Source organism: Trypanosoma rangeli (genome assembly GCF_003719475.1).
Source record: "Trypanosoma rangeli strain AM80 chromosome Unknown Tra_15.4_contig_00064, whole genome shotgun sequence".
NCBI lineage: Eukaryota > Euglenozoa > Kinetoplastea > Trypanosomatida > Trypanosomatidae > Trypanosoma > Trypanosoma rangeli.
In genome coordinates, this window is record NW_021705809.1 from 38,301 (window position 1) to 59,998 (window position 21,698).

The window sequence follows — 21,698 nt, forward strand, 5'->3', positions numbered from 1 at the left end:
CTAGTAGTTAAATTTACGTTTTTTATTTCTTTTTTTTTTTTGTTATTATTATTCCATATTATTTCTTAATTTCAGCTTTTAGCACCTTTGGGTCATGGCTCCTTAATATTATTTGTGGCCTTCTTCATATCTCTCTTGATAAATGCAGCAGGAACAACGCTTGTATTTTGTTGTTGGTTTTTTTTTCTTTCGTTCTTTCTTCTTGTTACTTTTGTGCCGTGACGGAGGGGCGACTCGTGTGGTGGGTCACGCTGACTTATTTGTCTTTTGTGGTTTCTATCCCTCTGTTCTGCTGCGTTCCACCCCTTGGTTGTGTGAAGGTTCATTGTGTGTGTGTTTGTCAAACAGGATTGCATTGTGGGCTTTGTTGCAAGAGGGAGGTCTTTTCAGCTTCTCCCCGTTTCACATGGATGTGACAGCGGGGTTACCGGCATTGCGGACCTCAACGCCTTGCGTCTCTTCACAGCCTTTTGTTCATTCGTTCATTTGTTCATTCATTTATAAGTTCACAAGTATACATATATATATATATATATGCATACATTCTAGGTGAGTGGCAGATATACTGAAGTAGTTCCTCCGGCAATAGTTATGTACGGTGTAAACTTGCTCTTTCTATTGCTTATGGAGGGGCTCATCCTTGCTGTGTCGTACGTGATGCTCTTCGTTCCACTGCTGTATTTTGACAACCGTCAGCAATGCGCCGTGTACGGCTCCGTCATGACTGTCGTCTTGACGCTGTGGTCATGTACGCTTCATTTCTTCCGCATTATTCGTCCAGTTGAGCACCTCAGTCGCTCCATTCGGCAGGCTGAAAATGTCTTGAAGGGATTCTCGCAGACGCCCGCCTCGCTGCCGCTGGAAGGCACGGCTTCAACTGTTTCTAACCCAAGGGGTGCAACAGGTTTGTGCGACGACCTTATGGAGGAGCGACGTCGGGTGGAGGACACACTGCACAGTCTTCACTTCGGCCCACAGCCCTCAGTTCATTTTCTGCAGGACCACCGTTGTGCCGTGGCGAACCTTTTGACGGCCTTCCTTCAATGGCAGCAGGGTCTGATAGACTTTTTGCAAATGAAACTGAAAGAAGAGGAAAAGGCTCGCTCCTGCAACGATTTCCAGAGAAGTGTGTTGTGCCATGACAGTCCAGCTAACTTCGGTGCCGCCCGTGACAGCGGTGGGGAACGAAGGGGCTCGTTGCAGTTTCTTACTCATCCGCAGCCGACTGAAACCGTATTCAATCTTGGTCCGCAGGAGACAAGTGCGCCACAGGGGCTGGAGGTGTCTTTGAAAAGTGCACCACTGGAACTCCAGTTGCCCATGTCATTGGCTTCCGTGCAGGCGACGCACGCAGGGGTAATAATGCCCTCTGCTGCTCGCAAGCCCAACGCGAGAAGTCCAGTGGTGTCAAATCATGTGGATCCCGCAGCCTGTCTTGACGCGAAACCCAACGAGGAGTCCGTGGGCCGGGTTGGCACGCCACTGCTGCAGGCACAGGAAAGCAAGACCACTCAAACAGAAACTATTGCCTCCAGGAACAATTCCGCGGACACTGGCGTCACAACGCTAGAGCAAGATATTATGGCATGTCAACAATCAACAGATGATACGTCGGTGGTTGATGCTGTGAATAACAATTTGCTGTCCCTCACCTCTCCCGCTGGGGAATTGAGCATTGCAGCGGCTAGAGATAGTGCCCGAGAAACCTTGGAGAATAACGGTCCTTTTTTTCCAAGTCTCCGGCGAGGTGAACGATTTGCCACAGACAACAATAATGTTTTTTTCTACTTGATAGTCAAGCGTCAGCAGGACCCGGAGACAATAATTGGGTTTGAGGCGCGTTTTAGTTTCAATAGCGATAGACGCTCTCGTGAAGAAAACTTCACAAAGCTTCCCAGTGGGCGCGACACTTTGCAGTTTGCTGAAGCAATGCCGTTTGAGGGGTTTGCTCTTAATGCGAAGTCCAGACGTGTTTGTCTGAGCGATGCGCAGAAGATGCTTGCTGGGTTTCTTACGTGTGAAGTGGAGGCAGACGGTGATGTGGGGACAACGAATGGGACGTTGGAAACACGTCTAAAACGTTCTGCGCTAGTAGGTGAGGATACCACTTTTCACGGTAGCAATAGAGAACGTGCCTTTATTCTCTCATGGGCCGCTCTTCCAGAGTTACCTATACGACTGACGACATTACCAGTAAATTTGTCACCCAGCGAGTCTTGTACGCTCCCCATACTGGAATGCCTAATCAGTGATGTACTTTGCATTTTAACGTCAGCTGTTCTGTTTGTGGAGTTGGTTCGCGGTGACACTTGGGTGGAGCGTGCCGTGTCAGTGGAGCTCCATGGCGTCTCTATAGAGGACACCTCGGACGAGGATTACGTTGAGGCGGCGGCCGTGGAGTCCGGCGCGCAGCTGTGCTTTGGAATGTCAGTCACTGAGGTCATCAAGCTATGATGGCCTGTAGGCGAATCCAGGTTTATTGTTGTTGTTGTTGTTGTTGTTGTTGTTTTTGCATTCTTTCTAACACTGTTTTTTTTGCACCAATTATTATTGTTATTTTCTCATGAAAACGCGTTATTATATTTCTGCCACGCATTTCCACAGTAGCTGGAAGCCGTGGTACTTTTGACCCTCATCTCCCGCAAAGAGTACTTTTTTTACTGGGTGTGTTGCGTTTGGACTGAAAACTTGCCGCTGTTGTTGTTGTTGTTTCTTTTTTTGCCGTTTTCATGTGTTTGTATTTATTAGCAGGGATGTTTTTTTTTTTGTTCTTCTTTTTCTTGCTTTCTTTTTTTTTTTGTTGTTGTTCTTGGAGGAGCGTTGGTTTGGTGTGAAGGAACGGCCGTCACTGGTGATGCGTCGCAGGGTTTGTGGTGACGCCGTCTCATTGCAACTGCCCATAATGAAGCGCGTGCTGTGGCTGTTGCTGACATTGTCATTTTTTTTGGGTGCCGCATCGAGTTCCACTGCAGTGAAGGACACGGCACCGTTTCGATGCATGCGTCCGTTTGGGTCGCTCCCGCGCTTTTCCCCAGCTAACATGGACGCTGCAGAAAACTGTAAATTTGGTTTATTGCGCGTCATCAATGCAACGGCCAGGACGCGGTGTGTGCGTGATGATGCGGCTCGCGGGGCATCCACCGCATCGAACAATGATAAAATGCCTCCCACGTGTAGTGTGACGCTAAACGTGACGTTTCAGGCGGAGGGGAATGAGGCCTATCACGCTGTGGGCGTCTCGAGTGTGGCTGGGCACGAGGAGGCATTTGGAGGTGAAGCATACCGTTTTTCTTTGCGGCTTCGAGCCTTTAATGACAGTGTAGTGGAGTATAAAGGGTTTGATCAAAACGGCTACAGCATGTGCTGTAATTTTATTCAGAGCGCAGAGTGTTCGTGGGATGAAGAGAGGAAGAGCAGTGGCACCCCCCACTATTCTGCCTCACCACAGGAAGACAATGGAGGCAACGCGCCAGACGCATCCCGACGACGGGAGGCGATGGTTGTGTCGTGCCCGATCCACAGCCAAGTGGTGCCCGGAGGTGTCTTTCATGGTGTCATTACAAAGCCGCTTCACCGCCTAGTTGTCACGGAGTGGGAGGCCCGACTGGAGTTCTGGCGCGGTCAGCGACAGGAGCGGGTGATGCTGGGTCGCGTGCTTCTGCCTTTTCGACTAACTGAAGACGACATTGCGTCCGCCTACACTAGCGATGCAGCAGCAACAACATTAACGGCAACTGCAGTGGCGGCCATCGACGATTCGACGTCGGGTGGGCGGGCCGGTGCTGCACCTATAGAGACAGGGGACGTTATTGGGAAAAGGAAGGGGTCTGGAGACTTGTAGCTTCCGATTTTGTGGCTGCACTGTCCTTCTAGTTTAACTGCACGATCTATGTTCTGTTGTTTGTGTAATGAGTGATGCTGATTGGATTGATTGACGGTATTATTATTATTATTGGCTTGTGCGTCCACCTACTGCTGCGAGATTTGGTGCAATATATGAAGGGTGTCTTTGAGGGTACGCATTTGCACGACGGATACAACTTCGAAGTGGATACGCTTTGCTTTTTAATGACTCTATCTGTGCGCTTGTGTGTTGGCTTTTCACATGTGCCCGACCGTACCTTGACCGTCTTCTCCCTTTCACTTGGGGGGTTGATGCCAACTCCTGTGGTGATTGTATCACCCCATTGTCTTTTTTTTTTGTGTGTTTCCGCCGTGAAGGTTTTTGTTTCTTTTTTCTTTCTTTCTTTTTCCAGAAAAAAAAAACATTATTCAGAGGGCCGTAGCTCCTCTTTCGTGCCGAAACAACTTGGGACGCTGCGTTGAACACTGCCAGTCTTGTTTTGGGCGTGTTTGTTGGTTGCTTGGGGCGGTGCAGTTCCACGCGGACAACGGCAACATCATATTGGGCAGAAGGGGCAGGAAGAAACCGTTCTTGTTGTTGATTTCGGTGTTTTGACTTTAGCGTCTTCCTAGGAGGGGAGGGGAGGGGAGGGGGGGGTGGGGGGGGCGAAGTCACTAAGGGCAAGAGAGAAAATTCAGAGACGTTGGGTCATTCATAGGCGCTGTGCCAAACAACTCCGTTTCTCTCTCTCTCTCTTTCTTTCTATCTCTCTCTCTCTATATATATATATAGATACGTACGCGTCTTCCCTTCTCCTACCCCGACACGCACGTACACACACGCGGTGTTGTATTGTCTCCTTTTCGTTGGGTTGACTACTGACCTTGTGTGGGGCGCGCTACTTGGGGCATGAGCAAGCGGGAGGCTGCGGTGATGGGTCAAGCTGAGTACGTGGCACCGACGCCAGGCGCCCATGGACCGCATAGTAGACCACCGCCCCACCCGGCACCACTACACACGTGGGCCAACCACTTAGAGGAGAAGGAGAATGCACATGAACCGGCTGCCGCACGTCATGCCACAGAGGGGATGCGGGAGGTGCCTGTGTTGGGTTGCCGCATGAAACGGAAAGATCCCATGCACTTCGGAAACCCGCACAATAACACTGCAAACATGTTAGTGGAACTGGAATGTATTCTTATGTACGTAGAACGCGTGACATCGTCGCTTTCCCACCGCACTCGTGCCCCAATGCCGCCTGAGTCTGTTCGTGTAATAGCGAGCTCGGTTGTGGCTTCACATCGCACTGCAGGTGCCGAGCAGCAAGAGTTGGAACCGCAGCACTCGCTTGCCATGGATCTTCATGACAGTGCAAACAGTATCCTTGCCTCTATCTCCGAGCTTGGCTATGTAACACTTACCCAAAGTGATACACTAGACGACATTGAGAGGAAGATGAGTACAACGGCGAGAGACGTCAACGTTGCACTAGACGCAATGGCGTTGCGTTACTCGACTCATGAGGCGCCAGATGTGCAGGAGTTTTTTATGGGGAATCAGAAAATACTCGAGGAGTGTCGTCAGGTAGTGGAAGGTCTGACACAGAGGGCGCATCAATTACTCGCGCTGCGCCGCGTCGTCGCTGAGCGCGATGCACCACGGGCAACAAATTTGTTTCAGGACCATCAATGGGACGACCACAAAAAGGGTGTGGCGTGCCTGCAAAATCCATTTTTGACATGGATGGAGAAAAAGTGGTTTCCCGCCATGAAGGCATGGAATCACATTATTATTCAGACACGTGAGGCGGCGGAGACTTCCGACGTTGCCTCCGCGATTGCAAGAGGGCGACAGGAGACATTTGCCCAAAGCGATTTGCTTGGCGAGGTTCTGCGTCCTGGCGAGACACTTTCGGATTTAATTCGCAAAGAGCTAGTGGAGCCGCTCGCACATTTGGCGGCGTCTTGTAGAAAAACTCAGCAACATCTGAGGGCGCTCCGTGCGGCCATTGCGAAGCCGCACATAAAGGAGCTTACGGAATGCGTGTGTGCCGTTGAAGAACTTGATGCGGCTGGCCTCTTGAAATTGGCGGCCGGCCGTGCGCTACTGAAGGAGGGCAAGCAGCTTATCATTCGCCTCCAGCAGGTGGAGAACTTGGAGGGGGCGTTGCGGCTGGCAGCTCAGGTTGGCGAGACGGTGGCGCTGTTTCGTACAATACACCATTCGAATGAGGTTATCTTTCAGCTTGGCATTGCAGGGGACGCTGCCGTAAACAAGGAAATTGTGGACCGCTGCAGCGCACTTCTTGAGGAGATGAGCAACGTCGACACTGTTTTACATGCCGAGTTTATCGCGAGACGTGTTGACGCGGTATCAATAACTGTGGCACATGTGCCTTCACAAATATGGTCAACCAAAGTGACGGCGGCGTACCAAGCCGCCTGTCAGAGTTTTGCCGCTCGCACGGCGCAGGATCTTGTGCGCCTGGACCTGAAACGCGTTCTACAGAACGGGGAGGCCTCTCAGCTGAATGGGTCAGGGGGCACTGCAGTGGAAGATACCAGCAACGCATCCTCGAGTAATTGTCCACTGCGACTTGCGCGAACGCAGTGTCGGGTTCCGATGTTGAGGGCGGCTCAGGTGGGTGAGCTACGCGACGTGCTAAAGCGTGCGACTGAGGTGGGGCTGAGTGGGAAGTTAGTGCAGGATGGCGAGGCATACCTTCGCTCAGTTGAGGCACTTAAGCTGAAGGTGCACTTTGACGCACAGCTGCGGGTTTTGCTGATATCAGACCCCGAAAACGCCACCTTTGGGGACATCTACAAAAAGGTCTCACTACTTTGCGGTGGGCCAGGGGGTGAGGGGTCAGGGTCTCCTGAGCGGAAACTGCGGTTACGCTACCAGGACGGCGACGGCGACTGCATTTCACTTGTGACACAGGAGGACTGGAATGCCTTTGTGGCAGAAGAGGCTCCCAATGGCATTTGTGGCGCAAAGCTTGAGTTATACTGCGACTACATGCAAATTCCACACACATGCCATACAGACACAATCTTGAGCCCACACCCTGTTGAGGAAGAGGTAGATATTTTTGCACCACCACTGACGGTTGGGTTACCTGCGCAAACCAGCGCAAAGAAAAAAAATTCCAATTGGCGTTTCTGGGCTCACAGCGTCGGAATGGGGCAGTCATGAATGGGCCAAAAAGTAATAGTGCGAGGTTGGTGCGTTCCTTCAGCACAGGGGGTGAGACTGGAGCGTCCTGAATTTTTGTTGCGATACAAAACGCCGCAGCGGACGGCGCTGGATGGCATGTGCCTGCGTAAAAACCAGCGACCGCCTGGCGCGGGGGCGGAACGGGGCCGTGCCCCAGAAGCTGAGTCAACTGGAGAGAGGTTGCAGCAGTCGCGGCAGCGGCATGGGACAGCGCCGGGGAGTTCGCTTTTCAGCGCCAAACCGGGCATTGGCGGGGGCGGCCGTGTAGAGTCCGTGAAGCTCAAGGCGACACCATCGTCAGCAACGAGGCTGCCGAAGCCACTGATCCCAACACAAGAGGAAAATAAAGCTCGGGTATTGACCAGGGCCGCTGCGACCGCCACTTCCGCGGCTGGATCTGGCGGTGGCGGTGGTGGTGGTGGTGGTGCTGCTTCTGCTTCTACTACCAACTTCGTCAAGGCGACAGCCAACACCAAAACCAATAACTCAACGGCCGCCGCACACACTGCCCCATCGGGTACACCACTCACAGAACTGGAGACTGTCAAGAGGTGGAAGGACGACGAAGCTCACCTTGAGCTAAGAACAGTTGCATCTGTGGCGTCCACTTCACAACGTCCTGTGCCCAGTGTCAAGGAGTGCGAAATTCCTCTCAAACAGTGCGGGACTCCTGTCAAGCAGCTTGTAACAAAACGTCTCAGTACTGGATTTACGGTGACACCGTGTTCGAAAAGTATTGGGGCCTTTTCAAAGTGGGGGCGCACGGAGGGTCCGGTAACGGACCACACACAGAATAAAGGCAGCATCACTGTTGTGGAGGAAAAGCGTGAGTGGAGTACCGACATGTTCATGCAGAGCGACATATGCACTGTGATGAGTGAGCAGACGACGCCACCGTTGAATACTAAAGGGGATGCTGGGATACAGAAACCAACAAGCGTGTCAACTCCAAGTAATTCCTCCCTAGGGGCTCCTTCAGCAGTGCAGTCTCCACTATGTAGTAGTGCGAAGAAGAAGGCGGAGGTGTTGCAGCAGCTGCGGCAGCTACGTGAGGAAAACCGAAGGGCACTGAAAGCGGCCCTGAATCATCGGCGAACATGGAAATGATGTTACGCTGACTAAGCTACCTTTTTATTTGACTGGTTTATTATTTTATCATCGTGTTTTGTATGCGTCTCAGTGTCGTGAAGTGTTTTTTTTCATTTTTGGTTTTCCTTTTGTGTGTGCGTGCGTGTGTGTGTTGTTGTTGTTTCTGTGGTTGCAGTTTTATTAAACGGTTTTTCGCTTTTTCCCGCCGTGTGTGTGGTGTGTGTGTGTTTAAAATATTTTATTAAGTTTCCTTTTTTCTTTTTTTTTTTTTTTTTTTTTTTCGTCTCATACTCTGTAAGAGGATGCCCAAGTTATGTGTGTCTTTGGGTGCGGGTGGGCACAGCTCTCGCCCATAACTATGCTTAAAGAGTAGAACTTTACCAGCTTAACAAAAAGTGCGTGCTGTACGCCCACGGTCACATGTCCGGTTCAAAATTGTTCCAATTTCCCTCTTACTTTTGAACGTCTTTATTCGGATCCATTCTGCTCTCCTCCCTGCGTTATGTGGGTGGTGGCGCATTTCTATAAACTGCGTTGCTTCGCCGGATGTTTGCTGGTTTGCTTGTTAGTCGGTTCCCCCCCCCCCCCCCCCTTTTTTTTTACTTATTATTCTACCTTCCGCTTTCCTTCTGGAGCTTCACTACGGCCGGCAGATCCCCGGCACATACAGATCATTTTCTGGCTGCGGCCCGCGTCATCGCAGGAGGGCGAAAGGAAGTGGAAACCACAGAAGGACGCCAAGAGGGAAGAAGAGGAAGCATACATACATACAGCAAAAAAAAAAACAAGAAGAATAGCACATACACATCCACGCGGCAGCAGGGAGTAGTGAGAGCGTGGCATTGAATTGGTAGGCGGGTAACGCGAGCAGAATGTCTTGTCTCACGGACGATGCCACTGACGCGGTTCGTCACATGAGTGAGATGCAAGTTGCAGATGAGTCGACGCTGCGGCTGATGGAGCATCTTTTTAACTGTCCCTCCGGCAGCGAGATGTTGCATTCGCTGCTCGACGGGAAACAGCAGGTTGTTGCTGTAACGCTGTTCAAAGCAACGCAAGCGGCTCATTCCAAGAAACTTCTTGGCTTCATCTTGCGCTTTTTCGCAGATCTTGTGATGTGTTGCAGCGTCGTGGGAGAGCAGCTTGGTGTGCCCTCAGCCGAGAAGTTGTTTGGGGATGACCCAGCCAAATGCTTTTTGTACTTTGTGACAACCCACCGAGGTGACCTTGGCGTGACGGACCCGGCTTTGTATCTCGCCGCGACGGCGCTACGATACGGTCAGAGGGAGAAGAATGAGGAGGCCCTGCAGCGCTTTTTTGCTCATGTCACCGATGTGCTTTCGGCGGAGACGCTACAGGTGTCGGATGTGGCCTTTGCGGTGCAGAGCTGTGCCATTGTGGCCCGCACCAAGGCACTTCGTCGATGCTTTTTTGAGTACAAGATGGTGCAGTTTCTTCCGCGTCTCCTCTTTGACGTCGTATCAAATGACTCGGCCAGTATCATTCAACTTATTTACGCGACATTACTAATGACCTGGCTGCTCTCGTACGAGTATGAAGGTGTGGCGCAGCTGCAGCAGTACCAGATGATTCCACATATTCATCGTGTCCTGCAGCGTCTGCAGAAGGAAAAATGTCACCGAGTGGCGCTGATGACGCTGTGGAATATGGTGTCAGCAGAGCGGCGGTATATCAACCACATGTCGAACCCCTCTGCAACAGAGTGGGTAAGCAGCGATATTTGTGATTTGCGTCGCGTCAAAGACGGTAAAGGGCCTGCCTTTATTGCCGAAATGGTTGGGGTAGGCATGCTCAAGACACTTGGACAGCTTTCCCGCCGCAAGTTTGGCGATGAGGATATCGGCATTCTCGTCAATGAGCTTAAGCATGTGCTTGAGCACAGCATGGAGAAACTCACAAGCTTTTCGGAGTATCGGGGTGAGGTGCTTAGCGGAGAGCTGGAGTGGACACCGGTGCACACCAGCGTAAAGTTTTGGAAGGAGAATGCCAGGCAGTTTGACAACAATGACTACGAGGTGCTGGTGGCGCTGGGAAGAATTATTATGACCACCCACCACGATCTTACCCTTGCTGTGGCCTGCTACGATCTTGGAGAGGTTGTCCGCCACCACCCGACCGGAAAGGCGCTGCTGCTTCTCCCCTGCATGGAGGGTGTCAAAGGCCGCGTTATGTCGCTCATGTCACACGCGAACCCGGAGGTAGCCAAAAACGCTCTCCTTGCAGTGCAGAAGATCATGGTGCAGCGGTGGGAATACATTCAGGAGCAGCAGCAGCAGCAGCAGCAGCGATAGTAGTAGTAGAAAAGAAGCATAACTGGACTTTCTTCCTCCCTCTCTCGCTCTCTATTTTTCTCTTTATGTTGGTGTTTGTTTTGTGTGCCGCATCGCATGCCTCTTTCACTTGGTTCCCTTTATTTGTTTGTATTGTGTGTGTGTGTGTGTGGTAGGAACGCGGCGAGGGAGGGAGGTAGGGAGGTGGGGAGGTGGGAAAGCAAAGGCGGAGCAGTAAAAGAAGAACAGCACAAGAAGGCTGAAACACGCTGTGCAAAGTCATTTAGGGTCTTCTTCCTTTATGCAAGGTTCAGCGTCACAAACACCGTGAGGGAGTGGAAGGGGGAGGGAGCGTGAACTTTGAGCACCTCTCCGCCATTCGACAGCCGTAGCGTCTTGTACGTTGTGCGCCTTGGCCCGCCCGTGGCCATCTTCTTTAGTTGGTGTTCTTTTTTTTTGTTTTTCACCTTGTCTTTTTGCGTGTGCCCACCCAATGAACCTTGATACATACATGCAACTGTATATACATATATGCATGAGGATAGGGAAACAAATAGAAGAACAGTCAATTTTCAAGGAATCGTCTACGCATGCGCCCTTGCGGGAGGTGAAAGTCTCAATCGGGCCCGCAAGAGCTGCACCGACGGCGTCAACGCGAGCCACCAGAACCATCATGATGCGATCAATCGAGGCATTTGTATGAATGCGACAATGACTTACACCTCCGTGCAACAAGCTACCTACCACAGGCACGGGACTGACGTGTGTGCCCCCCGTACCTCTCCTTCTCTTTGTTTCACTATCCTCTTCCTCTTTATTTCCTCCTCACAGCGAAGGCTGGCGTTTGTTGTCGCCGTCCTCTTGGCTGCTTAGTGCTTCCCCTGTGGAGTGCGTGGGCAGTGTTCCAGGGTGGGGTGGGGTGGGGTGGGGCGCCGCGCCATGCCTGCCAATGATGTGTCAATTTAATTATACACCTGACTGTACGCGTGACGAGAACTAACGCACTGAGCGGCGGGCGCGGGGAATGCGCACTACGTGACCACCGCAGGTAGCACCGTCGTGGAGCACCAACACCCATTGCACCAACGGCGGACTTGCCTTCGGGAGAGTGGACTGGCCACGCACACGCCTCAGCATTACAGGTCCCTTAGCGGCTGTATGTTTTGATGTTGCTTTAGCGGAATCCCTTGCAGTGGTGTTGGTTTCTGCGCGTCGTGTCTGTTGTTTGCAAATAATGGAGGTGGATGCAGAGGGGTTGAGCAGTGTGCGCATATTATTATTATTATTTTGCAATTTGTTTCTGTTTTTATTGTTTCCTCTTTTTTTTTCCTTTCGTTTTTTTTTTGGGGGGGGGGTGTTGCTCTTCGTTGCTGTACGGCGTGGACTAAGAAGGTCTGTGAGTGTGCGTGTGTGTGCCTTTTACACGCCCATGAGTGCTGCTGACAGGGGACCGGTGCCCGCGTCGGAAGCGACGACGGATACTCGAATGGTGATACGCGACATTGAAGTGGAGAACTTTAAGTCCTACGCCGGCAAGCACCGCATTGGACCGTTTCACAAAACCTTCACGGCGGTCATTGGTCCAAATGGTTCAGGCAAGTCGAATGTGATTGATGCCATGCTGTTTGTGTTTGGCAAGAATGCCAAGAAGATCCGCCTAGAGAGGCTCTCGGAGCTTATTCACAGCTCCGCCGCCCACCCAAGTCTGACGTATGCGTCTGTGACGGTGCACTTTGTACGAGTTGTCGAGACGCCAGAGAACCAGGGTGACCCAGAATACCGCCAGGAGGTGGCTGGAAGCCTTCTCTCCATCAAGCGTGAGGTGTACAAGAGCGGCTCCTCACAGTACTTTATTGACCGCGTGAAGACGACGCAGCGGGAGGTAGTGGAGAGTCTTATTGCGGAGGGTGTGGACCTGGAGCACAACCGCTTCCTCATTCTCCAGGGCGAGGTGGAGCAGATTGCCCTTATGAAGCCAAAGGCGGAGCGCGAGGGCGAAGAGGGTTTACTGGAGTACCTTGATGACCTGATCGGCACGAACAGCTTCTCGGCGAGGATATCAGAGGCGTCAAAGGTGGCCGAGGCGGCGCAGCTCTCTCGCCTGGAGGCGCTTGATCGTGAGCGCAAGTTGCGGGCGGAGCGAGAGGCGTTAGACGACGCCAAGGACTCCGCCGTTGCTTTTGTTACTAAAGATAATCACCTGCAGAAGACACTGATTGCCATGTGTCAGCTTCGCATGCAGACACTTGAGGAAAAACTCGCCGAGCCACGGCGACTTCTCACGGAGATCGACGAACGCATCACGTGCATGAAGCAAGGTGTTGAGGCCCGGTCGCAGGAGAAGGTGAAGCTCGATGAGGATTTATTGAAACGAAAAAAGGACCTTGCAGAGGCCACAAAGGAGCGGGATGCGGTGCGCACAAAGAAGGAGGCGGCAGATGCCGAGGTTGAGCGCATCAGGTCTGGTGCCGATGAGCAGACAAAGGCACGGAAGAAGGCCCAAGACCAACTGAGGCGAGTCAAGGAGGAGGCTCAGAAGGCTGAATTGCAGCAGCAAGATGCAGATCGAGAGGTGGTCATTCACCAGCAAAACTTTGAAGAGTCGAAGCAACGCGTGGAGAAGCTACAGAAGGAGTATGAGAGCACAACCGAGGAACTTGCACCTGTCTTCATGCCTCTTCGACAAGAACTTGAAAGACGGAAAGCTGCCTTTGCTCCCTACGAGAGAGCCGTCGTAGAGGCCACAGAACAACTTGATACCGCACGCAGTCGGTTAGGTTCACTCGATAACAGAGGATTAATGCTGCAAGAGCAGCTTACAAAGATTGAGACTGCCACGGAGCGTAATGAACGTCGTGCTGCAGATGTGGAAAAGCTATTGCAGGATGCTAGCAAGGATCGCTACAAGGAGGAGTTGCAGCGCCTCCAGGAAATGCTAGCTGGTGCAGCTGAGCGAAAGCACAGTGTTAATGGTGCCATACAGGAGATTAAGAATACGTACCGTGAAGGGGAGGCGGATGATCGTGCGATGGAGTTCCTTCTTGCACAGCGTTCTCTTAAAGGGTATTATGGCACCCTGCGTCAACTCGGTCGTATCGCCGACGAATACGACATTGCCGCTGGTGTGGCGAGTAACGCGTGGGGGTTTCACGTTGTGGAGGATCGGGAGACGGCCGCAGCGGCGTTGGAGCTTTTGCGCAAAAATAACATTGGTCGCGCCACCATGATGGTGTTGAAAGAAATTGAACGCGAAATTGGGGCCCGCATGAATGCTCCTTTTACTTCCCCAAGCCCGAAGGCCACGCGTCTGTTTGAGCATATTGTGCCAACAAATGAGCGCTTCCGTGTGGCCTTTTACCAGGCTGTGCGAGACACGCTTCTCGTGCGGGATCTTGGCGAGGCACGGGAGGTGGCGTTTGGGGGTCCACAGCGTTTTCGTGTGGTGACAGTGCGTGGTGAGTTGGCGGAGCCAGGTGGCTCCATCACTGGCGGTGGGAGCACGCCGCGTGGGGCGAAGTTGAAGGCGGCCCGTTCACCGCAGGACAAGGAGGCGGCAAAGGTGGCACTGCAACGCCTCCAAAGCGAGTTGGTGGAAGCTGTGGAGGAGGAGCGCGTGGCACAGGAGCAGCTGCACAAGCTTCGGCAAAGCCACTCGCACCTCACCCCAGAGCAAATTTCAAAGCTGCGCATCGAGCTTGGCACGCTGCGAGCGACGCTGGAGTGCGACGCCAAGAAGCGTACCGCCTTGCTTCAAGAGATGCAAGAGAACACCACCGGGAGTCAAAGCCAGCGGGATGCCATTCTTGAGGAGGTGGACGAGGCAGAGAAGAATCTACAGGCTGCACAGAAGGCAAGGCTGAAGCACCACAGCGATCTGGAGCGGATTGAGCAGGAGGTTGACAATGTCGGCGGTGCCGGCTACAAGGCACTCTGTGTGGAACTTAAGACACAACAAGAGCGTATGGAGGCGGAGGAAAACGCCATCCGACAGTGCCGCCGTTTGTCTCAGCGTCTTCGTGCAACTCAGCAGCGTAAACAAAGCGACATTGCTGAATTAGAGGAGGAACTAAAGCGGATTAGCGAGGAGGCGGTTCAAGGAGCCTCAGGGGCGCTTGCTGCCGCCATTGCGGCATCCGAGGAATGGAGCAAGCGGTACAACGGCGCAGAAGCAAAGTTTGCCAAAGCGCAGTCCGACGTGGAGCTGGTGAAAGCGGCGCTACCGGTCGCCCACAAGGCCCTCATTGAAGCGCAGAAGCTGCTTGATGACGAGGAGCGGTTTCGCCAGGTGGAGATGGCAAAGATGGCTGATGCGCTGCAGGAGCTGGCGAAGTTTGAGCAGAAGATTGACGGTTGTGAGGAAAAAATGAGGGAAAACGCAGAGTTGTACGGCATAGAGACACTACAGCTGAACTTATCTGCAGAGGAAGAGCAGCAGGAGCAGGGAAATGGGGGCGCTGGCGGAGGAGGAGGAGCAGCGGAGGAGCATGAAGAAGAAGAAGAAGACGGGCCGGGTCACAGCAACAGAAATAACAGGCGCAATAACGACGAGTTGGTGGAACACGTGGAGGAGCGTCTCCCGTCTAGCAAACAACAGTCAAATACGATGGAGCTACGGAATATGTCCTTCCGTCTTTCACCTGAGGAGCTGGCGCGATGCGACTATGAGCATTCGGTGCGCCTTGCGAAGTCGCTCAGTGAAGAGACGAAGCGCTTGCATGGCGAGATTGACTTCCGCGCCGTTGCGCTTTGGCGTGAACGCGACGCAGAGCACCGCAAGGGGAAAATTTACTATCTTAGCTGCAAGGAGGCATCCGATGCGGCGGAGCGAGAACTTCAAGAGTTGAAGGAGGAACGACGGGGTCGCTTTATGCAGTGTTTTGTGCGAGTTCAGGAAAGACTGCGGAAGGTGTACCAACTATTGACTCACGGCGGAGACGCCGACTTGGAGCTTGTCGATGTGAATGACCCGTTTGAGGGCATCCACTTTGTTGTGCGTCCACCAAAAAAGTCGTGGAAACAGATATCTAACCTTTCTGGGGGGGAAAAGACACTCTCGAGCCTTGCTCTCATCTTCGCTCTCCACGACATCAAACCCACTCCCATCTACGTCATGGATGAGATTGACGCTGCACTAGACTTTCGCAATGTCTCCATTGTTGCGAATTATTTGCTTCGCCAGGCAAATGGCGCGCAGTTCATTATCATTTCTTTGCGCAACAACATGTTTGAAATGGCCCACCAGCTTGTCGGGGTCTGCAAGGTGAAGGACGTGACCCGGACGTTGGTGCTTATGCCGCGGGGATTTCAGCGGACTGTGGAGGCTGAGCTGCTGCGGCAACAGCGAAAGCGGACGGCGAGTGACATGGACGGTGTGCCCAACAGCGGCAGGAGCAGCAGCGGCAACGATGCGGAGGCTGAGGAAGCGAATGTTGAGGTGGAGGGAGTAAGTGATGAAAGGGAGAATGCTACGGGTGCGGCGACTGCCGGAAGGCTAATGGACGGAAAACCCTGTCGATGATGACAGTCGCCCTTACTGCTATTATTTGTTCGTAGAACATGACATTGCATTGTCATGCTTTTTTCTTGTTGTTGTTGTTTCTATGGTTCTCTAGATCGTTTTCTCTATTACGTGATGGCCCTCTAAGTTTGTTCGTTTTTTTTGTTGTTGTTGTTGGGAAGAGGCGGAGGGGCTTTGCGGCGTGTTTGTGTGATAGCCCTTTTCATGTTTGCCTTCCCTGCCAGCTGGGGGATGTCTGTGCCCGTCAGTCGGTGTGGCACACTCACTTCGCCCCTCCGCCTTCTTGCAGTTGTGACTGCATTTCCATTTTCCCTGTCTTCTTTGCGTGTCCGCTGTCTTCGCAGTTTGTTGCTCGTGCCGTTTTTCGTGCGGTGTGTGTGTGTGTGTGTGTGTGTGTTGGTTGATTTGGGTTGCCTCGTCCCCTCCTCTTCTTTTTATCTTTCTCATCCCCCGCAGGAGAGTCTGTGGGTCGTGCGGGGAGAAAGAAGGATGAGGTCGTAGGTGGGGTGGGGGGGGGGGGGCGTCGGATAGAGGTCAGAGAGGGGAGACCATAAGCCTCACGGTGCGCGTTGTCGTTTTAATGCCCATCGGGGGTCGCAGATATAGACTCGATTTGTTTTAACTACTGAACCCACTGAACGCCGGAGGGCAACGCGATGTGGTTGCAGGTATGTACGCGCCTGCATGTGTGTGTGTGTGTGTGTGTCTCATATGCACGTGAGGCATACTTTTTTTTTCTCTGTTTTGTCGACCATACGTGACTTATTTCTGTTTTTGTATCTATCAGGGCTCTCTGCTTTAGCAATTGGTGTCGAGGCAAACAAAGGAAGGAAAGAAAAAAGGAAACACGTGGGAAAAAAAATATGCGACAAAGTTCATTCTTCGGTGTGTTGTGTTGCGGGCTGTTGCTCTTCCTTCTTCTAGCGGCCTCTGTATGTACTGTGGAGGCAAAGGAGTGCACGGTGAAGAAGGGCATGCGCGCGTGGAAGTATGACGGTGGGTCGTTTCTCCGTGACGGGCAAAGCATCACATGGCACGAGATGGACAAGAAAGGTGTGCGTTTGGCGTCCTTCACGGAGGTTACGCGTCAGGAGGGTCAGGTGCTTCTGCACGACGCGAAGCGGAACATGGATCTGCTGCTGCGGTCGGATCTCTGCGCCGTGCGCCACTCAGGGGAGGAGAACTTCCGCCAGCTGTACGCAGGGAAATTCATGAAGACTGTGGACTGCACATGAATGAGACTGTGGTGGACGCGCTGAACTGCTTGCGCCGGGAATCAGCTGGCAGTGGCTGCTGTTGTCGTTCTTTCTGACTATTAACTTTGCCTTTCTCCCAATTATTGCACATCTGCGCATGCGTCCGCATTAATCCCTCTATTTTAAATTTCGTTTGAAATGTCACTTTCTTAAACACAAAAAGAAGAACATGAACGTGTCCATGTGAAACTTGTATTCTCCCCTGTCTTTGTTTTTGGTGGATGGGTTGGCGCATGCGTTCACAAAAGCAAGGGAATAACTATACACGTGAGGAAGCGGTGGAGCGAGGCACCGCGTACCGCGTGTATTCTGCCCGCCGGGGAAAAAAAAATTAAGAGGAGGAACAGGGAGAAGCAGCGTTCTTGGTGTTCAGAACCTGGACCGGAACTTCACATTCAATACAAACTTTTTTTTTGTTTGATTTGTTGTACAAGGCTGGTGGGCGACGCACACGTTGCGTGGTGGTCTGTGGTTGACGTGGATTTATTAGTGACGCTCATGCGGAAATGTGTGATAAAGCGCCATGGACGGCTAAAGTTTCCCTTAGGCACCAGTTTTCTAACGTTGGGGCACGACTTACATGCAATGGTACCCAGCAATGAATTGTACTATGATCCACCAAAGCTGCGTCATCGCCTTGACAAGGATGGTTACTTGTATTTTAAGAACATTATTCCCCGCGTTGTCCTCGATACAGCGATTGATGACTTGGGAAATCAAATGCTACAGTGTGGATGGACGCGTGCAGAGGACCGGGCGGAGCAGATGTCACGTGATGGTGTCACTCTTGGTGTGCCCTTCCCATCCACCGGGAAGCTGCCGCCGCCGCAGATTAAGTACACAGACTCCCTGCGCTCTGCCGTAAGTGGGACAAATGTCATGGCCCTCGTTCGACAGGTCTTTGGTGACGCCGTAAACGTGACAGATGTACAGTCGCTGCACCTTGCCGCCCCGCAGGAGACGTTTGGTCTTCGTATGTCAAGTGTGTACTTGAACAAGGGGACAAAATTGGCCCTTGTGGTGCTTGTCCCCCTGCATGACATTCCTTTTCAGATGGGCACACCTGTGGTGGTGAAGGGCAGCAACTCCACCGAATCGTACATGATGCTTCGAAGTACGTACGGCCAGCACGAGGTGGAGAGCGGTAATATTCGGGGTGATGGCTGCTACACACACGATCCTCAGGAGTTGCTGCCGTTAGGTAAACAAGCAGGCATCGATGAGGTGACGGGTCGCACCATAACGATCGACGTGAATCCTTTTGTGTCGACGACATTTGAAGTGGGTGACGTGCTCCTGCTAACTGTGTACACCATGTACGCTTTCCTCACAAACACCACGAACGCCTGGCGCATCATGGCCGAGGCGGTGTGGACAATGGAGGGGGATGACGTCGGTCCCGATCCTCGCTACGTGGGGGCGGACGCTCCCGGCCTCAGCAGCTGGTACGCTAATCGCGATGATCCGGTGAAATACACACAAACAATGGATGAGGCAAAGCGGGCCTGGGGACTTCTGCCAAGTGTCCCTCCTGAGGTCTAAGACAGCGGGGCCACAATGATATGGGTAAGGCTTGTAAATAACATCAAATCGCAGCGGGTTGAAACCACACATCCCCCTTTGACCTCTGACAATCCAAATAACACGTATACACAAGCGCGTGCACACACACACACACACACACACACAAGCAAAAGCAACAAATAAAGAGGAGAGAGGGATGAGCGTAATTCTCATTTGTGTGGTTGTCGCTCTTTTTCTGTCTTTCTCCCAGTTGTCGTGTGTTTGTTTACTGTGGGAAGAGGAGGCGGAGCCTTGCGGCGGTCCAGTTTTCACCTTTGTCGCATTTATTATTATTATTATTTTTTAGTCTTGTCCACGGCGATGCCTGGTTTCTGCAAAGAAATGATAGAACCAACGCTGTTTTATTTGCACTTCTTGGACGTGTTCCTTCGCACGCCTAGTATTGTCACTTCCTTCTCCCGCTCCTTTGTTTCTTTCTACACTTTGCGGTGTCGGCGGCGATGGCGGTGGTGGTGTTTGAGCTTTTGAATTATTATTATTTATTTTTTTTTTTGGGGGGGGAGGGGGTTATCAATCGTTATTGCTGCGAATGTACCGTCACCGTCGCTTTGTGTGTGGCCTCGCCGGGGTTTATCACCACGTGGCAGGGCGCTGTCTCGTGACCGGCGGAGGCGGCAAACCCGCGGACAAGGCAAACACGTCGGAAGGAAATAAAGGCGGCCGAGACGCAAATCCCCCTGGTGTCTTTGGAAGCAGCAGCAACAACAACAACAGAAATGACGGTGGCGACTTGCCCTCTGGCTTTGACACACAGAAGCTGCGGGTGATGCAGCAAATGCTCAGCGCCCAGCCGATTGAGAAGCAAATGGAAATGATGAAAAAGGCGCTGGAGTTTCAGAAGACGCTTGGCAGGATTCCTGGGGTGGGCAGACTTGCGCAGAAAAACATTGAGGTGATGGAGCACCTACTGAAGAGTGTGGAAAAACAACAGCAGTATCAACCGCAAAGTCCTTCACATGAGGTGTCGAAGTCCGCTGGCGTTGGTGGCAACACGAGTGGACTCTTCGGCGGGAACACAAACGCACTCAGCGGTTTGTTTCACTCGGCGAGTTCTGCCGCTGCTGGTGGTGGTGGCTTCAGTGTCAATGAGGGTGGTGGCCGAAGTTCCCCCAGCCCTACCATTGATGAGCTGAAGAAAGTCAATTTAGGCCCCGAGATCGAGGCGCTCTTTGCGGAGCTGGCGTCGATGCGGGCAAAGAAGAACTCGTATCGGGACAAATTCCACGCAAAGGAGGAGGAGTTTGAAAAGCTCCAGAAGGAGCTCATGCAGGCGCGTGAGACGGATACAAGCCTCCGCACAAAGCTACGAAAAATAGAGCAGGACGTCGTGCTGCTCAACTCAGAGAACATGGAGCTAAAAGAGCATGAAAAGGAGTGGCGGCAAGTGCTGAAAAAGAATGAAATGCTCACGGATACCGTGCAACGCTTGCAGCGGAGTGACGCCGCACAGGATCGGCAACGCGGTGATATGCTACAGACTCAACTGAAGGAGAAGGAGGAAAACTTACGCTCGCTTCAGCGAAAACTCGAGCGCCTTCGCCGTCGTGACCCACTCTTGAAGTTCTCACGACTATGCAGCGATGTGGCGCGAATGTGTGATGGCGAACGTGACACTGCAAAGGAAGTCTTTGACAACGCATTTGCTGCTCTGCAGTCATGCTATGAGCAGGAACAGGACACAGCATGGGATGCAGCAGCCATGCGGAATGGTGCCGGGGCACGTGCATACGCAGCAATGGTACGTCGCTTATTTTTAAGCCGCGTGCCACACGTAAATTACGATGCTCTTGTGACTGTTGAGGGAGATGCCACTGCGCTGAAGATCTTTTTTGAGGAGTGCGGCTTTGAGCTGCAGCCGGTAACGGCTGAGCGGTACGTCGTGGCCGCGCCCGCAGCTGACACTGCCTCACCAACGTTTCTTGGGCCCTACGGTGTGGGTATAGCGCTCTTTCTTGCGGGGAAAATGGATGCGGCGATGCACAAGCTTCCTTTTAGGCTGACAGCCGTGTGCCCGAACATAAGCACAACGCTCGCTAGCAACACACATCGTTCCACAGTGCAATACGACACGGCACGCGCAAGTGGACCTGGTGGTCAAGCGGCAAACGTGACGGAGACCCAAATTATTGCAAAATTGTACATTGATGGTGAGCTGGCGTATGTGGCGGAGGCGCAGAACTCTCGCAGCGCTCTCAGTAACCGTGAGTCGGCGACAGAGAAGTTGTGTAAAGCGCGGCGACAGCAGTACAATGAACAACTGGCGAAGCAGCATCGAGTAGAGGCTGTGGAACGGCAACTTGTGCAAATGGTTGCAGAACATCTACGAAGCAACGGTGACACCAGTGCAGATGTGACAACACCCAGCGGAGTTGTAAATATGGTGCGCACCGCAGTGGAGAAGGGGTACGTAACGCGGGTGGACCTTTGCCTTGTGTACGGCCTGCAGTACTTGAGCCGGGCGGCAACAGGTTTTTCAGCATCCACGTGATGATGGGTATTGTGGTGGTGTGTGTGTGTGTGTGTTTGTTTGTTTGTTTTTTATTGCGTGAGTTATCCCCTGCTCTTGTGGGTGTGGGTGTTTGTCTGTCGGTGAAGTAGAGCGGTTCTCTCAGCTTCAATATCGTACTTTATTTTTTTTTTCTTTATTTTTTTTTTCTCTTGAGTGTTTCTCTTTTATTACACTACCCGCTGCGCCGCGTAAGACATGTACTTCTGTCACGTATGTCAGCGATTTTACAATCAGCAAGAGGTGAATGATGCCGCCACGAGCTGTGCGGTCTGCCACTCGCCCCTCATTGAGGTTGTGCAGAACGAGCGGCAATACCGCGAACTTCAAGCCATTGTGCGCGCGCAACAGGTGCAGTTGCAAGAGCAGCAGGAGCAGGCGTCTGGAAATTTCT

At 52.4% G+C, this 21,698-nt stretch overlaps 10 protein-coding genes across 10 annotated transcripts in view, besides 22 other annotated features; all 10 read left to right on the forward strand.

The window, feature by feature from the left end:
* Positions 1 to 18: 18 nt before the first annotated feature.
* Positions 19 to 53: a microsatellite.
* A 420-nt stretch (positions 54 to 473) lies between these two features.
* Positions 474 to 502: a microsatellite.
* An 11-nt stretch (positions 503 to 513) lies between these two features.
* Positions 514 to 544: a microsatellite.
* Positions 545 to 591: 47 nt separating this feature from the next.
* TraAM80_02716 (uncharacterized protein) lies at positions 592 to 2,454 on the forward strand (the record flags this gene model as incomplete). The annotated part of the gene is made up of 1 exon (XM_029379710.1): positions 592 to 2,454. The coding sequence occupies one exon, from the start codon at positions 592 to 594 to the stop codon at positions 2,452 to 2,454; it is 1,863 nt and encodes a 620-aa protein (XP_029240428.1).
* Positions 2,455 to 2,479: 25 nt separating this feature from the next.
* Positions 2,480 to 2,508: a microsatellite.
* A 248-nt stretch (positions 2,509 to 2,756) lies between these two features.
* Positions 2,757 to 2,811: a microsatellite.
* A 43-nt stretch (positions 2,812 to 2,854) lies between these two features.
* TraAM80_02717 (uncharacterized protein) lies at positions 2,855 to 3,841 on the forward strand (the record flags this gene model as incomplete). Its single annotated transcript, XM_029379711.1, has 1 exon — positions 2,855 to 3,841. The coding sequence occupies one exon, from the start codon at positions 2,855 to 2,857 to the stop codon at positions 3,839 to 3,841; it is 987 nt and encodes a 328-aa protein (XP_029240429.1).
* Positions 3,842 to 4,224: 383 nt separating this feature from the next.
* Positions 4,225 to 4,250: a microsatellite.
* A 225-nt stretch (positions 4,251 to 4,475) lies between these two features.
* Positions 4,476 to 4,510: a microsatellite.
* Positions 4,511 to 4,585: 75 nt separating this feature from the next.
* Positions 4,586 to 4,622: a microsatellite.
* A 131-nt stretch (positions 4,623 to 4,753) lies between these two features.
* On the forward strand, positions 4,754 to 7,039 carry TraAM80_02718 (uncharacterized protein; the record flags this gene model as incomplete). The annotated part of the gene is made up of 1 exon (XM_029379712.1): positions 4,754 to 7,039. One exon carries the CDS (start codon positions 4,754 to 4,756, stop codon positions 7,037 to 7,039), a length of 2,286 nt encoding a protein of 761 aa, XP_029240430.1.
* Positions 7,040 to 8,167, forward strand: TraAM80_02719 (uncharacterized protein; the record flags this gene model as incomplete). Its single annotated transcript, XM_029379713.1, has 1 exon — positions 7,040 to 8,167. One exon carries the CDS (start codon positions 7,040 to 7,042, stop codon positions 8,165 to 8,167), a length of 1,128 nt encoding a protein of 375 aa, XP_029240431.1.
* Positions 8,168 to 8,278: 111 nt separating this feature from the next.
* Positions 8,279 to 8,317: a microsatellite.
* Positions 8,318 to 8,356: 39 nt separating this feature from the next.
* Positions 8,357 to 8,377: a microsatellite.
* Positions 8,378 to 8,400: 23 nt separating this feature from the next.
* Positions 8,401 to 8,430: a microsatellite.
* Positions 8,431 to 8,724: 294 nt separating this feature from the next.
* Positions 8,725 to 8,741: a microsatellite.
* Positions 8,742 to 9,021: 280 nt separating this feature from the next.
* On the forward strand, positions 9,022 to 10,461 carry TraAM80_02720 (putative ATP synthase; the record flags this gene model as incomplete). Its single annotated transcript, XM_029379714.1, has 1 exon — positions 9,022 to 10,461. One exon carries the CDS (start codon positions 9,022 to 9,024, stop codon positions 10,459 to 10,461), a length of 1,440 nt encoding a protein of 479 aa, XP_029240432.1.
* A 56-nt stretch (positions 10,462 to 10,517) lies between these two features.
* Positions 10,518 to 10,547: a microsatellite.
* Positions 10,548 to 10,585: 38 nt separating this feature from the next.
* Positions 10,586 to 10,612: a microsatellite.
* Positions 10,613 to 10,625: 13 nt separating this feature from the next.
* Positions 10,626 to 10,653: a microsatellite.
* A 1,084-nt stretch (positions 10,654 to 11,737) lies between these two features.
* Positions 11,738 to 11,783: a microsatellite.
* An 86-nt stretch (positions 11,784 to 11,869) lies between these two features.
* Positions 11,870 to 15,958, forward strand: TraAM80_02721 (putative structural maintenance of chromosome protein 4; the record flags this gene model as incomplete). Its single annotated transcript, XM_029379715.1, has 1 exon — positions 11,870 to 15,958. One exon carries the CDS (start codon positions 11,870 to 11,872, stop codon positions 15,956 to 15,958), a length of 4,089 nt encoding a protein of 1,362 aa, XP_029240433.1.
* Positions 15,959 to 16,086: 128 nt separating this feature from the next.
* Positions 16,087 to 16,114: a microsatellite.
* A 215-nt stretch (positions 16,115 to 16,329) lies between these two features.
* Positions 16,330 to 16,355: a microsatellite.
* Positions 16,356 to 16,643: 288 nt separating this feature from the next.
* Positions 16,644 to 16,664: a microsatellite.
* Positions 16,665 to 16,821: 157 nt separating this feature from the next.
* TraAM80_02722 (uncharacterized protein) lies at positions 16,822 to 17,193 on the forward strand (the record flags this gene model as incomplete). Its single annotated transcript, XM_029379716.1, has 1 exon — positions 16,822 to 17,193. The coding sequence occupies one exon, from the start codon at positions 16,822 to 16,824 to the stop codon at positions 17,191 to 17,193; it is 372 nt and encodes a 123-aa protein (XP_029240434.1).
* Positions 17,194 to 17,712: 519 nt separating this feature from the next.
* Positions 17,713 to 18,756, forward strand: TraAM80_02723 (phytanoyl-CoA dioxygenase; the record flags this gene model as incomplete). The annotated part of the gene is made up of 1 exon (XM_029379717.1): positions 17,713 to 18,756. One exon carries the CDS (start codon positions 17,713 to 17,715, stop codon positions 18,754 to 18,756), a length of 1,044 nt encoding a protein of 347 aa, XP_029240435.1.
* A 121-nt stretch (positions 18,757 to 18,877) lies between these two features.
* Positions 18,878 to 18,903: a microsatellite.
* Positions 18,904 to 19,061: 158 nt separating this feature from the next.
* Positions 19,062 to 19,081: a microsatellite.
* A 246-nt stretch (positions 19,082 to 19,327) lies between these two features.
* On the forward strand, positions 19,328 to 21,286 carry TraAM80_02724 (type 11 methyltransferase; the record flags this gene model as incomplete). The annotated part of the gene is made up of 1 exon (XM_029379718.1): positions 19,328 to 21,286. One exon carries the CDS (start codon positions 19,328 to 19,330, stop codon positions 21,284 to 21,286), a length of 1,959 nt encoding a protein of 652 aa, XP_029240436.1.
* A 10-nt stretch (positions 21,287 to 21,296) lies between these two features.
* Positions 21,297 to 21,341: a microsatellite.
* A 161-nt stretch (positions 21,342 to 21,502) lies between these two features.
* TraAM80_02725 (uncharacterized protein) overlaps positions 21,503 to 21,698 on the forward strand; it is a gene marked incomplete at both ends in the record, with an annotated part of 459 nt that continues 263 nt past the window's right edge. Inside the window, one exon of the mRNA XM_029379719.1 lies at positions 21,503 to 21,698. This exon is cut by the window's right edge and continues 263 nt beyond it. Coding sequence (XP_029240437.1) covers positions 21,503 to 21,698 — 196 coding nt within the window.